This window comes from Meriones unguiculatus, chromosome 8 (genome assembly GCF_030254825.1).
Source record: "Meriones unguiculatus strain TT.TT164.6M chromosome 8, Bangor_MerUng_6.1, whole genome shotgun sequence".
Classification (NCBI taxonomy): Eukaryota; Metazoa; Chordata; class Mammalia; order Rodentia; family Muridae; genus Meriones; species Meriones unguiculatus.
The window spans coordinates 17,791,126-17,806,450 of record NC_083356.1 but is presented as its reverse complement, the minus strand read 5'-3'; the positions used below and the strand labels follow the sequence as shown (position 1 = coordinate 17,806,450).

The window sequence follows — 15,325 nt, the reverse complement described above, 5'->3', positions numbered from 1 at the left end:
GAGGTGCTTGCTGTGCAGTTGAAAAGACCTGAGTCAGAACCTGCAGCTTTATCTGCTCGATATGGTATCGGGAGTCCATAATCCCAGCCCTCCCGCAAGAGACGTGAAGACAGAATCCCTGGAAACTCAAGGGCCAGCTACCCTTGGTGTACACAGCAGGAACAGCAGAGAGAGCACCCGCATCAACAAGGTAGAAGCTGAGGGGCGACGCCCGAGGCTGCCCTCTGACCACTACCCACGTTGCCGTGGCGTTTGTGTGCCGCCATTCGCAACAGAAATAACATGTGCCCACAGAGACTTTTTAGAAGGCTAAAAATGACTAACTGTGGCTGGGAAGGATTTAGGCTTTGGATGGGCTCTTGGGCGCAGGTCCAGCTTTGTTTTTCGATGACTGCTGAAAATTTGCCCGAGCCTCCCAGTTCTGAGGAAGAGAAAGCAGCCATCTCCAGTACTGTGTCCCTCGGCGATGTGCTGTAAAACGTCTGAAGGTGGATTGGTTGTCACAACTCTGAGCTACTCACGCCTGTTGTGGAGGCGTGGCTTGCTGCTGACGCCCTACAGCTCACAGGACAACAAAGAATTCATGTCCCCAAATGTCATTGTGTTCCGTCTGGGACACCCTGAGGTAAATTGCCAGCTCCTGGGGTAGTCAGTCCCTCTTCTTTTGTTGTACAGGATTTATCTGTTACTATTGATGAAGGAAACAAAACAAAACAAACAAAAAGCTTTCCTCTCAGCAGCTGGGGCCACAGATCAGTTGGTAGAGTTCTCAGCTAGATACTCCAGGCCCTTGTGGGGAAGCTGAGACAGAAGTAGAGTCCTGAGTTCGAGAGCAAACCAGGCTACATAGTGCTAGGCTCAATTCCCAGCAATATATGGGGTGGTGGCATATGTCTATAATCTCGGCACCAGGGCGTGTAGAGGCAGGAGAATCAGGAATTCAAGGCCACCTTCTACTATACAATGAGTTCAAAGCTAGCCTGAGCTACATGAGAGCCTGTCTAAGGAAAAAGTGTGTGTGTGTGTGTGTGTGTGTGTGTGTGTGTGTGTGTGTTGGGGGACTGGGGCTTATGTCCTAGTTTGCTTTCTATTACTGTGATAAATACCATAAACAAACAACCTGGAGAAGAAAGGGTTGATTTCAGTGTATAATTGCACGTGATAGTCTCCACTGAAGGAAGTCAGGACAGGAACTCACTCATGCAGGGCAGGAACCTGGAGGCAGGAACTGAAGCAGAGGCCATGGAGGGGTGCTGCTTACTGGCTTGCTCTTCATGGCTTGCTCAGTGCACTTATAGAATCCAGGTTCACCTGCCCAGCTGTAACACTGTCCACTGTACTCTGGGCCCTGCCACATCAATTATTAATCAAGAAAATGTCCCACACGCTTGCCCCTAAGCCAATCTGGTGGAGGTGTTTTCTCTGTTGAGATTTGCTCTTCCCAGATGCCTCTAGTTTATGTCAAGTTGGGGAAGAAAAAAAATAATAGCACATATTAGAGACCAGTTCTTGAGGCCAGCCATGACACATGACCCTCTAGGGACCTTCTGATTGGGTCTTCTCAGTAGGTCTTTTTTGGGGGGTCCTGATTGATCAGAGCCAGTGGAATGACCAGAGATAGAGCTGAGCTCTGTATCAGGAGACTCTAAGGATGACTCCTGGTAAACCAGGGTGACAAGGCACAACAGGTTGTGGTTATACACGTACAGAAGCCTGTCTTCGTGAGGGTTTCATTGCTGTGAAGAGAAACCATGACCACGACAACTCTTATTAGGAAAACATTTCACTGGGGTGAGCTGACAGTTGTAGAGTAGTTTAGTCCATTATCATCATGGCAGGAAGCATGGCGGCATGCAGGCAGACATGGTTCTGGAGAAGGAGCTGAGAGTTCTACATCTTGATCCGAAGGCAGCAAAGGGAGACTATGTGTGGCTTGAGCATATAGAGACCTCAAAGCCCACCCCAACAGTGACATACTTCCTCCAACAAGGCTAAACCTACTCCAACAAGGCCACATCTGTTAACAGTGTCACGCCTTGTGGGCCTATGGGGGCCAATTACATTCCAACTATAACAGACCTCAAAGCCAGCTCAGAGGAGGAACCAGAGCTGAGGGCTTCGTGGGCTGTGCAGGCCTTTGTATCCCTCATCTCTCAGGAAAATGTTTCCATTCTCCTGAGGTGACCATCTGTCTGTTGTCAGGCCCCCCAGGGAAGTCTCCTGTTCAGAGTTTCTGGGCTTGTGTGGAGTCCCTGTCTTCCTCTGTAGCCAGTCTGGGGAATGTGACCACAGGGAGTTTGGACAAGTAAAGGGCCACCTGCTATGACCCGTGCAACCCTCCCCAGGCTAGAGCTGGGACAGTACTGCCCTGGACGATATCTTATAGCTGGGACGTGGAGGCCTGCCATGGAAGCCCCCTCTGCTAGCTTCAGGTTGTCATGATTGTCAACACCATCAAGGGTGGCCTGTGCACTGGGCGACCCGTGTAGGCCCTACACAGGAGGGACTAGTTTCTGAACGTTCACTCTGTGTCACACCTGCTTAGGACCTCCACATCCGTGATCAGGAACTGCTGGAGTCTGGCCCCAGCTGTATCTCTCCCCATGGACCGTGAGACGTTTTGACTCACTGGCTTTGTGGGTCAAAGTAACACCCAGTGTCTGGTTGCTTGGGGTGCTCTCTTAATTCCCTGTTGCTGTGACAAAACATCGAAGATGGTAATTTGCAGAACTCAGAGGAATGCTCGGCTCATGGTTCTGGAGGCTGAGGAGTGGGTTCTCCAGCAGGGTTGACATCTGTTGGGGACCTCCCGGGAAAACAGGACAGAGCACATCTCATGGAGAGGCAGAGTAAGAGTGCTGGCTGAGCTCACTCTTTTTCTTACGGCACCAAGCCTGGGAACCCCACCTTCAGAACCTCATCTACCCCTGGCTCCCTCTCTTAAGCCCCGCCTCCAAACACCATTAGCATGTGACTAGGGATGAAGTCTCAGCACATGAACTTTTGGTGGGGGATACATTCACACCACAGCTTTAGCCTGTCCCGGGACTCTGGCAAACTGGGGGGAGGGGAAAGCAAGTTCTCAACAGGAGGCAGTCATGACGTCACTGGACAGCACTGCCTACCACTGCCCACTGTCTGTCATCCTGGTGGGCTGTGCCCACATGGAGCCTCTATGGACCTACTGGCTCACAAAAGCCGGGTAACTGACTGTGAGCACTCTTGCTAGAGTCAACTGAACACCTTTTGTCCTCATTCTGTCCCCAGTGGGCAGCCTTGTAAGCTCTGAGGTCCAGGCATGGCATATATGGGCCTTGGCATCGAAACAGCCCCCATCACCAAGGATGGGGCCTCCTCATTAGCTTTGAGAGAAGAAAGGCTCAACCCTCACAATTTCATTTGGGAGGGGTTGTCTTTAGATTTCTAGACAAGTGGATCCCCAGAGAGCCATGGGGCAGCAAGCCCCTGGACTAATCTATAGGTGTCCCCACAAGGCCCAGCACAGGACTGTCCACTGTTGCCATATATTATATGCAATATAAGTATAATTATATTGTATATAATATATGTATATTATATATAATAAGCATTATATATATATATATATACACACACACACACACACACCACATACACACACACATATATATAATATATAATGCTTTACCCCATTCCATGGACGCTGGTCATTGATGGGGTATGGTGTAACCCTCTGTCACCATAGCTGCCCCCTGGGCTGCTGAGCTAGCTTGGCTTTCTCTTCTGTTGACGGAGCAGATCCTTAGTTGGTGGCCATCTGTTTCAGTGCTGGATCAATTGTCCACAGCCTGCTGGCCCCAGGCTAGACCCTGCTGAGCATGGCTCTGACCCTACATCCTAGCCCAGCACCCAAGCTCTTTTCAGTGTTGACTGGTAGAAATGCTACCGTAATCCCTCCCTCCCCTCTATCCGTGCCCTCGGGTGACACCTTCCTGTGCTGGCTCTTGCCCTGGCTGTGTGGCTGGCTTGCTTTGGCCAAAGGGACAATAACAGAAGTGACACTGAAGGAGATTTGAAGAGCCTTCGGGCTCTGTCTCCCCAGCTGGGGATGAGGGCCATCCAGTCGACAGCCGTAAACCCTGCTTACGGTAGCCTGGGACTGAAGCTGTTATAGACAATCAGCTACCAGCTGGCTGCAGACATGGAGAGAGCCAGTCAGGGCAGTGCTCTCCAGCCCAGACTACTCAAAACCATGCCATGAGGAGGAGGGCTATTGGAGTGAGCCTCCATATAACTCCCACCAACTTCCAGAACTGAAGGGCTCCCATGGCAGATGTGTGCCTGGGGGGTGGGGTGATGGAGCCTGAAGGGAGAAAATTAGCATTCCCTGTAGGGTAGACACCTCAGATGGCTGCTGGTCCTTCTAGGCAGGGCAGAGGCTTTTCTTGCAGACCCGGGGTGGGACTCAGGGTTACAAGGCCTTCCTGGGATTTGGGTTGCTCAGAGACCCTCTTCCTGTACCCAAGTCCCACCTTCCTGTGGAGACTCAGTGGGTATGGCCTTAGTCTGTGTCACAATTCCACATTTCACAAGTTGAGATTCTACATCTGTCTCTTGGCTGCATCTGTCCTGCAGCCCCGAGACAGGGACACCTTCAGCACCACCGTAAGTCTGCCTGGTGTGCTGACCAGAGCTCAGCTGAGCGTGTAAAGCCTGGGATGGTCCTTTTCACGTGTCAGACTCTCTAGGTGCCGCCAAGAGTAAGCCCACCACCATGCTGGCATAGCCCCGCTCCCGGTATTTCACACACATTGAGCCAAGGCTGTGGACTAACCACTCCTGGCTGCAAATGATCACTGGGGATTGTGTCACCACATGTGTGGCACTCTCCCAGGATTCCTTTTGCTCATGGCTACTGGGTTCTCATGCTTCTAAACCTACCAGAGCAAGAAACCAATCCCAGGCGCCTGCTTCTGAAGACACACAGCCTGCGAGTGAGGCTGGACCCCATTCAGTCCCAGAAAGTCTGCGGTGACCGTGGAAGGCTCAAGGGGCAGGCTGCAGGTGGCTCCTGGCAGCGAGTGGCACCCACTGCAGTGTTGGCCTGGGACAGTTGCTGCCAGGACCAGGAAGCCTTGATGACCTCTGCTCCAGGGTGTTCTGTTCACCCACTCTTTGTACCTGTTCCTGTTCTATGTCCTGATCTCTGTGGACCGAACCAGTGGGCTTCCCTGGCCCTGGCTCCCAGCAGTTTTTGTTGAGGTGGGAGTTGTTGCCAGGAAAGTGTGTGTGGCGGTTGTTGGGGGGGGCGCATTCCTTTTTCTGTGCCCTCAGCCAGTCCTCACGAGTGGGCACGTCCCTATTTCAGCCTTCCCCCAGTGGCTTCCTCTTTCTGGGCTCAGCATCCATGGGTTGCTTGCTCTCTGGGCTCCAGCCCCCTCCCCCTGCTAAACTGGGGTACAGCGTCATCTCTTCTGGTCCCCCTATCTGGTGCAGCGTTTCCTTCATGAAACCATAGAACTTACTCTGGTTTCCACGCTTCAGTGTGTGGGCTGTGTTCACAACACTCGCTGCAGGGGTCAGGGAAGCCACTCAGAATGGTGAACCTGGGTTCTGGGCTGAGCTGCGGAGCCGCCCAGCAACACGGGTCCCGAGCATGCTTGCTCGCCCACCTCCTAATGAACTCTGGTCCTGCTTTGGTGTGTTGGAATGGCAGCGGCGAGCCAGGAGCCTCCATTTTCCCTGCAGAGTGGTGGAGTGACACCTGCTTTGCAGATTGAGTTCCACAAGGTGACAGTCCCTTAAGGTTTGCTTCCCTGCTAGCGATTACATAAAGATGACCAGGAGTGACCGTGCCCACAGTCACCTTGACAGTGTCTTCGGAACCCTGTTTAGTGTGCCTGTGCACTCTACCTCTGCCTCCCACCTGCCCTGGCCACTTCTCTACTGATGTGTCACAGACCAACGGTGCCTAGCTTCCTGCTCACTCAGCTTGCCACCCGTCATCACGGAACTCTTCATCTCGGGCTAGACCCTGGAGATTAAAGCTCTGAGACCAGTAGGGACCTGACAGAGCCACAGTGCTCTGCCTTCCTGATATTCCAAAGGCCTTTGCGTGGTGGGTCCCTCACCTCCAACCTCATTCCCACACCCTCGAACCAGCAAACTCCTACCGAGCCGTCAAGACTTTCTTCTACAGAGAGCCAGCTTGGTCCCTGAGGTGGCTCATGACAACTTGGCTGCAGAGGTGTTCGAGGAGGCACACCTCTGGTGTGTCTGGAAAGGTGTGTTTTAGAAGGGTTTAAGTGGGGAGGGAAGACCCACGCTGAATGGGCGTGACACCATTGACTACAGACTAAATAAAAGGGTGAAAGTGAGCGGAGCACCAGCATTCATCTCTCTCTGCTTCCTGACTGCAGACTCTATGTGAGCGGCCACCTCACACTCCCGTTACATTCCTTCCCTGCGCACACCCTCAGCTGTGAGGCTAAATAAAGCCCACCTTCCCTAAGTTGCTCTCTCCAGTTTTTCTTTCTTTTGAAAGACAGCATCTCAGGCACTCTTGAAACCCAGGCTGACCTTGAACTTCTGATCCTCCTGCCTCCAATTTCTGAGAGCTGGATTACACGTGTCAGCTGCCAAGCACAGTTTATGAGGTGCTGGGGATTGAAGCCAGGGCTTCCTGCATGCTAGGCAGTCACTCTACCAGTTCAGCCACACATCCAGCCCCTTTCAGGTATTTTTGTCACAGCAACAAGAAAAGGGACCAACCCAGTCTTTAAGCAGTAATAAACATCGAAGTATAATCACTGAGACCATTCTGTACTGGGTGCTTTCGTAGGCACTTGTTGTGGATATAAACATGGTTTTGTTTTAATCCCAGGTGTGGGATGTAGGACTGATTCAGATGGCCCACCGCAGCAAACTATTTGCATCGAGTGGGCTCTGAGAGGAGTTCTTTGCCAGCTGCAGATCTGAGGACTCTGGAGAAAGATTAAATGGCAGAGCCCAGAGAGTGTGGAAGTTCTGAGAAAGAACAGGCTGCTGCTCCCCCACCCCACCCCCACCCCCACCCGAGGCTCCTGTGGCTGTTGATGCAGTGAGATCTCCTGAAACAAGGATTGGACTGGCTCCAAGGAACCCAATGACCCTAGCCAGCAGGAAGCAGCTAAGAGAACTATGCTCCTTCTCCCAATAACCCTTTCTCCTTCCTACCTGGTGTTGGGATGCTGGAAGGGATTGAGGTGGAGTAGGGAGAAAGAGATATAAAAAATATAAATAAAAGAGTTTTTTTTTTTTTTAAGTATGCGTCCAGGAACTGGCTTTTAATAGTAAGTGGGAGAAATGGGCCCATTCCTGCAGAGCTCTTGGTTTGCTGGGGGGCTGAGGGGGTCCAGCTCTCAAGCGCTGGCCATTGTCGTTGGCTGATCCAGCATGGTTGCAGGCCCAGGCCACTTGTGAAAGACAAAGATGTCGTGGAAGGGTTCCTAGAGAAGGAGATACAGAAGCTCATGCCGGGAATGAGGTCTGAGCTGTGTGAAAAGCTGAGTAAGTGCTTACAAGACATGGGCACAAGCTGTGTGACGTCAGCATAAAAGCCTGTGGCACTGGCAGACAACAGGCAGGTGTCAGCGGAGTGTATGGGGAGAAGATGGAGAGCTGTGGAAGGTAGGTTATGGATGTGGGGACTCAGGCTGGGACCAGTAGAACTGGCTCTTATTTAGGACTTACTGGCTGGATGTAGTGGCCCATGCCTGTATGCCAGGCATGTAAGAGATGGAGGTAGGAGAATCAGGAGTTGAAGGTCCACCTTAGTTTGGTGAGTTTGAGGCCAGCCTGGGCTAAGTGAGACTGTCTCTCAGTCAATCAATCAATCAATCAATCAGTCAGTCAGTCAATCAATCAGTCAATCAGTCAAGCTCAGTTGGCATCTTACTCAGGTGGAGTCAAAGGGGAAGGTTGGGCACTCTGAGAAGAAAGGTGGTGGAGAGCTCACAGTTTGCTGCTGGGGCCCTAACCTCAGACAGCCATTGCTTGGAAATGGAGAGGCAGGGGCAGGGAGGGAAGTGAAAGAGACCCAAGCTGCCCTCTAGCCTTGGCGGACTAGGGCACAGGGCAGGGGCTGGGGCTCTGGCAGCCTTTCGGTGGATTTAGGGTACCTCACTCGCCAACAGCTCGGAGGAGGAAGCCGCCTTGCAGCCACCAGGCAGAGGAAGCGAGCAGAAGCCCTGCCTTCCACCTCCAGACCGGAACCTGTCTCTGCTGGGGACCTGGCCGCCCTCTAAGCTAGTGGGCTCCGTTTCCTGGTGTGAGAAGAAGCAGCCGGTGAGTGCATCTGGCCCTTGGCCTGTGGAATCCCTCAGCTACTAGAATCTTCCAACCTGTTCACATGGCCCTGGGTGCTGGAACTCACAGAGGAAGGCACAGAAGCCCCTGGACTAGAAACCCAGAGCCTCATTTCAGCTGCGGCCTCACAGTAAGGGGCTCTGCCAAAGGGGGAACCACAAGTCCTGCCACATTGCTGAGGCTGTCGCCTCGTCCTACCAAGGAGTTGTGAGCCCCCACCTCCACCCCCAGACAGAAAAGCCCTGACTATCTCCCCTGCAACCAGATGAGCAGTTTTTGTACCAGGGCCCTTCAGAGCTTCACTGCATTGGGAGAAAGCCGAGCTCCCTACCATAAAGGAACTGCTGTATGGGACAGGGAAGAGGCCTGGGACTGCTCACCAGAGGCCAGTACTTGGCTGGACAGAGGGTCTAGGCTCTCCCTGTAAAGATGTATCAGGGCCAAAGAGAGAGTGGGCTAGCCTATAGTCACGCAGCCTGAGGGAGCAGGAGCTGGCTGGGGCCTAGGCTCCCAACCCCCCAGCCTAACTCACTTCTCACTTTCTTCTTCTTCTTCTTCTTCTTCTTCTTCTTCTTCTTCTTCTTCTTCTTCTTCTTCTTCTTCTTCTTCTTCTTCTCCTCCTCCTCCTCCTCCTCCTCCTCCTCCTCCTCCTCCTCCTCCTCCTCCTTCTTCTGTTAGTGGGGCTTGAAACTCATTCTCAGGGGCTCTGTCCTCTTGCTCCTGGCTTCAGGGTAAGAATAAGCTTCCTGAGGTTTCCAGACTGTGGCAAGTTTGAGGAGGGTGGCCTTCAGGCCCCACAGGCACCCCTTCTTCCACACAACTCCTGGGATCCTTGTTTTAATACTGGGCAGGGGTGGAGGCCGAATGAAGGATGGAAGGGGGGAGTCAAAGGTGGCCATGCAGCAAATGAAACTTCCAGAGGGGAAGTGGGAGGGGAGAACCAGAAGTGGATTAGGGAACCAGAAGGGGTCCATTAGCTTCTGAATCTGATCCTTTCTGGGTGTGGGGAAGGCCTAACACTACTCATCATGAGGCCTGGGGAGGGACTGCTAGTCTTTCACAAGGAGCATGTACTCTGGGCTTCATGAGCAATGGCCCGGAGAGACCACACCCCAAGTGTGGGGATGCCAAGCCAATCTGAGAAAGCTTCATTCAGAACTAGAGGCCAGATGGTCAGTCTCCCTCTGTAAGTCAAGCCAGCATGGGGTGGGGAATGCACCTGGGTGGCTTTGGCCTACCACCTCATTCACCTCATCCGTGGCTGGAGGAGTGTGCTCTGTTTTGACCTGCCCTGGATTCAGGGACCCTGAAGGGATGGATGGCCACTCCACCCCAATGGTGAAAGCACACCCTGATACAGATTAACCCAGTGTTCCCTTCCCACACTTGTCTGATGCTCTGTGGAGGCTGGGGGGGCAGGGTTTTGTTCTGGCTGCAGAGGAAGGGCCAGGGCTCCTGGCCTGGGTAGAGAGCAGGCTTCCGTGTGCATGGCTGACAGGAAACCCGCTTTCTCACCAAGCCTCACCCAGGCTGTGCCCTCAGCCTGTGCCTTAACTAACTCTTCTTGTCGCTATGGTAAAACACCTTGACGAGAGGAGCATGAAGGAAGGAAGGGTTTCTGTAGCTCACACTTTGAAGGTACAGCTCCCGTGTCGGGGAAGTCATGTAGCAGGAGCAGGAAGCTGCTGGTCAAACTGCAACGGAAAGGAGAGAAAGAGAGATGAATGATGGTGCTCAGCTCACTTCCTCTTTTCTCTTTCAGCCCAGGACCAGCCCACGGGATGGTGCTTTCCTTGTTATGACGAGGTAATCTAGGCACGCCCAGAGCCTTGCCTGCCAGGTAAGTCTAGATCCTGCCAAGGTCAAAACTGAGATTAATTATCAGAGCCTGGTACCATCTCTGCAAGGCTTGGCTTCAAGCGGCTCCACACCAGGCCCCTCTCCTCACCCTTGCTTGGCTCTCAGTGTCTTGTCCACTCAGTCACGCCCCAACCTCCATCCTCTACTGGAAGAATGAGTGCATGTCGAGTCTGGGCTTTGGGTACAGTAACACACTCTCCTATCTCTCCCAGGGAAGGCAAGGGAGAAGATGGAGTCGGAGCCCATCTACAACCTGCTGCAGCTCCCAAAGGAGGTGGCTCAGCCCACAGAGGAGGAGCTCCCACGAGGTGCTGGTCCTGGCAGGCCAAGGGTTGTTGGAGCAGGAGGTGGAGAGAGTCTGTGACCAGCTCACTAGAACAAGACGGGCTTACCTGGGGACTGCCCATGTAGTCATGTTTTTGTCTGTCCATCTATCCACCCACCATCTATTCTCTATTCATCTTCCATCCACTCACTCATCCATGAATCATACATCCATCCCTTCATCCACACATTCATCCACACACCCATCCACACGATTATCCCTCCCTCGTTCTATCCCTCACTTTCTCCTTCTATCTCTCCCTCCCTCCCTTCTCCCTCCTTCCTTCCTTCCTTTTCTCTCTCCCTCCACCTTCATCCACTAGCTCACTCATGTCATCAGGAGCAGACCCCAGGCCAGCACATGAGTGAAATATTCTATTTATTGTCCCATCAGGACAAGTATGCTTCAAGGTTTTGGGAGCTCGAGCATCTAGTGGGTCACATAACAGGTTATATTTTATGAGCTCGGGGAAGGGCTGACTCAGTTTCTTCATGTTCACTGAGACCAGCTGGCCTACAAAGTCCCTTTGGGCCTGATGCTTTGTGGGTCCTAAGAATTTAAAATGTTGGGAGCCTGCTTTCCAAGGTCTCAGGGAAGAGAATAGCCAAGCCAAAGCGAGCACAGGAGGCCTCAGTGATACACCCTGACCAGAGCCGCTTGGCAGCACAGGTGATGCCCCCTGGCAGGTCTTTTACTCCTCTGGGTTGTTTCTTCACTCTAGGCAGGTAGGCAGGGTTTCTGGAAGATACCACACATCAATCTGCTTCATGACCTTCGGAGTGAAGGGTGACCTCTGGGTTTAAGTGTGCATGCCCAGTGTGAAGTGCTCATGATGAAGTATGAGAAATAGGGCTAGGCTCCGACAGGGACCCGGTTCAGTGGGTGACTCGCAGGGAGACAGCTGCCAAGTGCCCTCAGGGTCCTCACATTCCTCACACCCACCTCTGCTTTTCCAGGAGGAAAGAAGAAATACCTGTCCCCCATTTCCCGGAGGGACCCCAAGTTTGAAGAACTACAGAAGGTATACCACCATCCCGAGCCCTGAAGTCTCTGGAGCCAGGCTTGGGGCCCCCCGACTTAGGGACATCACACTCCTGTCCACACCCGACCAGACACCGCACTCCTCTGTTCCAACAATACACGCCTACTTTCCTCCCGAGACCTCCATGCTTCTACAACCCTCTCTTGGAGGCAGCCTAGGAGTTATAACCAAATTCCTATTGCCAGCTGCTGCCATCACCGAGTTGCACAGCTATTCCCCCATTTTAGGTTTTTGGTACACTGATGGCAATCCCTAGGTACCGAAACCTCACATACCAGAATTATAGCTCCTCAGGGCAGATGTCTGAGAGTTCTTGGGGAGAGGGGTGGTCTTTGTGAGTGCAGAGCAGGCTCCTCATGGCCAGGGAGAAATTTCTGGAAGGTGTGCTACTTGACCAGGCCTTGAGGAGGGGGTAGGAATTGGTGGGTAGGAGAGGTCACTCTAGCCTGAGGTGGGAGCCTGGTCAGGTGACTCCTGTCTTTGTCAGCTGTCCCTCTGTGACCGGCAGGTGCTGATAGAATGGATCAACACCACACTCTTGCAAGAGCACATTGTGGTCCGCAGCCTGGAGGAGGACATGTTTGATGGGCTCATTCTACATCATCTGTTCCGTAAGCAGAGGCCCTGCCTTGACCCATGTGTGTTCCCGAAGCAGCTGCTCATGGGGCTTTGGGGTCCAAGTGCACCCACCTTGGCCCCTCAGGTGGCTTCCTGCCTCAGTCCCCACCACAACCCCCTGGGGTATGCCTAGAAGTGATGTCCAAAGTCAGGCCAAATGTCTGCCTCTGGCTGACTTTTCTTACCCATGTCTGGTCCGCAGGTGTCTTGTGCAAGGAAAGAGATCCTGGCAGCAGTGGGGTCCAGAGCCATAGTCTCAGAGCCTGTTCAAGCCACAGTTCTACAGAACTTGGCAGATGGGCTCCAGAGTGATCCTCCAGCCTTCGCTGAGGCTTCTGGGTACTTCTCAGGGCGTAGGCACTGTCAGCTTCCTGCACAGCTCACTACTATTCCTCTCCCTGGCTATGGTGAGACTGAGGCTCCTAGACACAGAAGGATACAGCCAGCTCTCAGCATTCAAGAACGCAGGGGTTGGGATAGTAGCCTAGGAGTAGTGTTAATGACCAGGCCATGCTGCCCCATGGGAATGGCACAGCCACAGAAGTGCAAAGACCAGCAGGGCAGAATGGTCAAGGTGAAGTGGGCCAGAGGGGAGAGCCCAGAGGGCTGTAACCTCACATACATGGTCCATGTGTCCTGTTGGCCCATTTCCCATGTGGACAGGAGCTCCTTGGATAACAGTATGTTTGGTTGAGGCTTCCGGGGTTGCCCAGGGCCCAGCACCGTATATCCCATAGATCCATATACTTCTGTCCAGGCTTATCCTCACAGAGGGTCCCCACGACACTTGACTGTCCTTTTGCCACCAGAGAAGCTGTCAGCCGTCAAGCTCGAAGTGGAGGAAATCTCTCTGACCTCAGCCAGCCAGAAGCGCAAGCTGGGAGTCATCCTGGAGGCCATCAACCGGAGCCTGCAGGTTGAAGAGCAGCAGGCCAAGTGGAGCGTGGAGAGTATGTGGGGGATGAGCCAGGCCTGGTACCTGGGAGGAGAGGGGGGCCAAAGGTTATGGCTTCCAGGGACACAGCGCTGCAGAGGCTAGGAACACACTACACTCCTCAGCCTGGTCAAGTGCTCACAGTCCAGCATTCTCTCTCTCTCTCTCTCTCTCTCTCTCTCTCTCTCTCTCTCTCTCTCTCTTTTTTGTTTTGCCTGTTAACAAATGAATGTGCCATGTGCATGGGATAGTCTTCCCATCTATCCTCCAGACTGTTCAGTATACTGTCTGTCTGTCTCTCTCTGTCTTTCTTTCTCTCTCACACACACAACACACACAGAGAAAGACAGAGAGACCACCCTACCTGTATCTGTGTCTGTATATGTCTGTCTTTCTGACTTTCTGTCCTCTCCTCTAGCCATCTTCAACAAGGACCTACTGGCCACCTTACATCTCCTGGTGGCCCTGGCCAAACGCTTCCAGCCGGACCTGCCCCTCCCATCCAACGTCCAGGTGGAAGTCATTCACGTTGAGGTACCGGCTAGGTGGCGGAACGGGCCAGTCATCCGAGAATCCTGCTCCATGCCACCGCATCTGCATGGGGCCATTGTCTGGGAGTGACTCCAGGGGCTATGAGGACATTATATTAGGACAGCAGTTGGTGGGGAGATGGCTCAGGGCTGGCAGAGACCCAGAAGGGTAGGAGGAGGGCCCTGGCCAGCCAGTGCTGCTCAGCAGTCAGCTCTCCCTGGCGGAGGCAGGGACAGGTGCTCCAATAGGGAGAGCAGCTGGTGCCACCACATTTCCTGGGTCATAGGTGACTGTCTCTCCATGGCCCCCCTCAGTATAAAGCCTTTTTCATCTGTCACCCATCATGACCACATCCTGCCTCCTCTTCTGAGAAACCTTTGCTCTCTGGCATTGCTAGCTTGTGTTCTATGGTGTGTGTGTGTGTGTGTGTGTGTGTGTGTGTGTGTAAATGAATATGTGTTGGTTCAAATGAACTTGAAAATGTGTGGTTACCTTTGATTTTTTTTCCCATTTATATACGTGTGCACACGCATGTGTGGGAGTACACACAGGTCATACGGGGCTTATGACAGCCGTGGACAAGTTTCAGGAGTCAATTCTCTTTACCATGAGGCTCTCAGGGATTGAACTCAGGTTGTCACGCTTGGCAGCAGACAACCTTTACCTGCTGAGCTATCTTGTCAGCCTTAACTCTGATTTATATGAGTTTGAGGAAGCCATGAAACTGCTCAGTAGTGAACTTGCAGCAAAGGCTTGGAAAAGGTGAGAATGGGTTTGACCAGGCCCACCTAGACACAGCTGATTCTGTAGGGCAAGGAGAAGGAACACACATACACAGACACACATACACACACAGACACACACACACAGGACTCTAAGAGGTCTTAGGAATGAGGCATCCATAGTGCTATCCTCACGGGTTCAGTGACCACAGGGAACGTGAACAATGAAGCTGGCCCACAGAAGAATCCTGAGCTGGGACAAAGTGGAGTGTACTGGGTCCTTTAACTCTGCTCTGCCCTGTGGGCTTGGTTTTGCCTGTCTCTGGGGTCACACCATTTCTTCCCCTTTCCCTGTTGTAGAGTACCAAGACAGGCCTGAAGTCAGACAAGCTGGTGGAGCAGCTCACAGAGTATAAGTGAGTATGGGCCGGGCCTTGGCTGGGTAGGAGGCGCAGGGGGTGCTGAGCCAGCAAAGTCCTCATTGTGCCAGCTGTCTCTCAGCCTGCAGCAGGCCGCAGGGACCCCCAGCCCTGACAGCCTCAGCCACACAGCGTCTAAGTTTTCTGAGGTGTGTGCACGCAGGGCGAGGCTGCCTGCCTATCAGCCTTTGCTTTCCTCACGCAGGGTCACTGCGCCTCCCCTGCCTTGATTGCCCAGGAAAATAAGCCCATCTCCTTGCTGCCTGCTGGCAGCAAGCTTGTTACATTAGGTGATGAGAGGGCCGCAGACTTTTTGCTAACTCTTTGATTGCTTTTCTGTCTCCCGCAATTTCCCTTCTAGCTCACACAAGGAGCAGCCTTCACGTGAGTAATTTCATAACTGAAGGAAACCTTTCCCTGATGATGGGTTTGAAGCAACTGTGTGTGTGTGGGGGGGTTAACTGTAGTCTGTTACTCTGCCTGGCAGGATCTATTCATGAATTTGTTATTTCTTCTGTGTGCCTGGCCTTTTGCTGCCTAGTACTATTT

At 52.9% G+C, this 15,325-nt stretch overlaps 1 protein-coding gene across 3 annotated transcripts in view; it reads left to right on the top strand.

The window, feature by feature from the left end:
• The first annotated feature begins 8,069 nt into the window (after positions 1–8,069).
• Parvg (parvin gamma) overlaps positions 8,070–15,325 on the top strand; it is a 33,450-nt gene continuing 26,194 nt past the window's right edge. Inside the window, exons 1-9 of one of the 3 annotated variants that reach the window (XM_060388914.1) lie at positions 8,070–8,304; positions 10,088–10,165; positions 10,398–10,493; positions 11,467–11,531; positions 12,061–12,163; positions 12,980–13,120; positions 13,523–13,638; positions 14,718–14,773; positions 15,138–15,160. In XM_060388914.1, coding sequence (XP_060244897.1) covers positions 10,415–10,493; positions 11,467–11,531; positions 12,061–12,163; positions 12,980–13,120; positions 13,523–13,638; positions 14,718–14,773; positions 15,138–15,160 — 583 coding nt within the window. In that variant the 5' untranslated portion in view covers positions 8,070–8,304; positions 10,088–10,165; positions 10,398–10,414. Of the gene's footprint in view, positions 8,305–9,362; positions 9,512–10,087; positions 10,166–10,397; positions 10,494–11,466; positions 11,532–12,060; positions 12,164–12,979; positions 13,121–13,522; positions 13,639–14,717; positions 14,774–15,137; positions 15,161–15,325 lie in introns of those variants that run through there. The other 2 variants (XM_021630841.2, XM_021630842.2) reach the window with 2 other exon arrangements.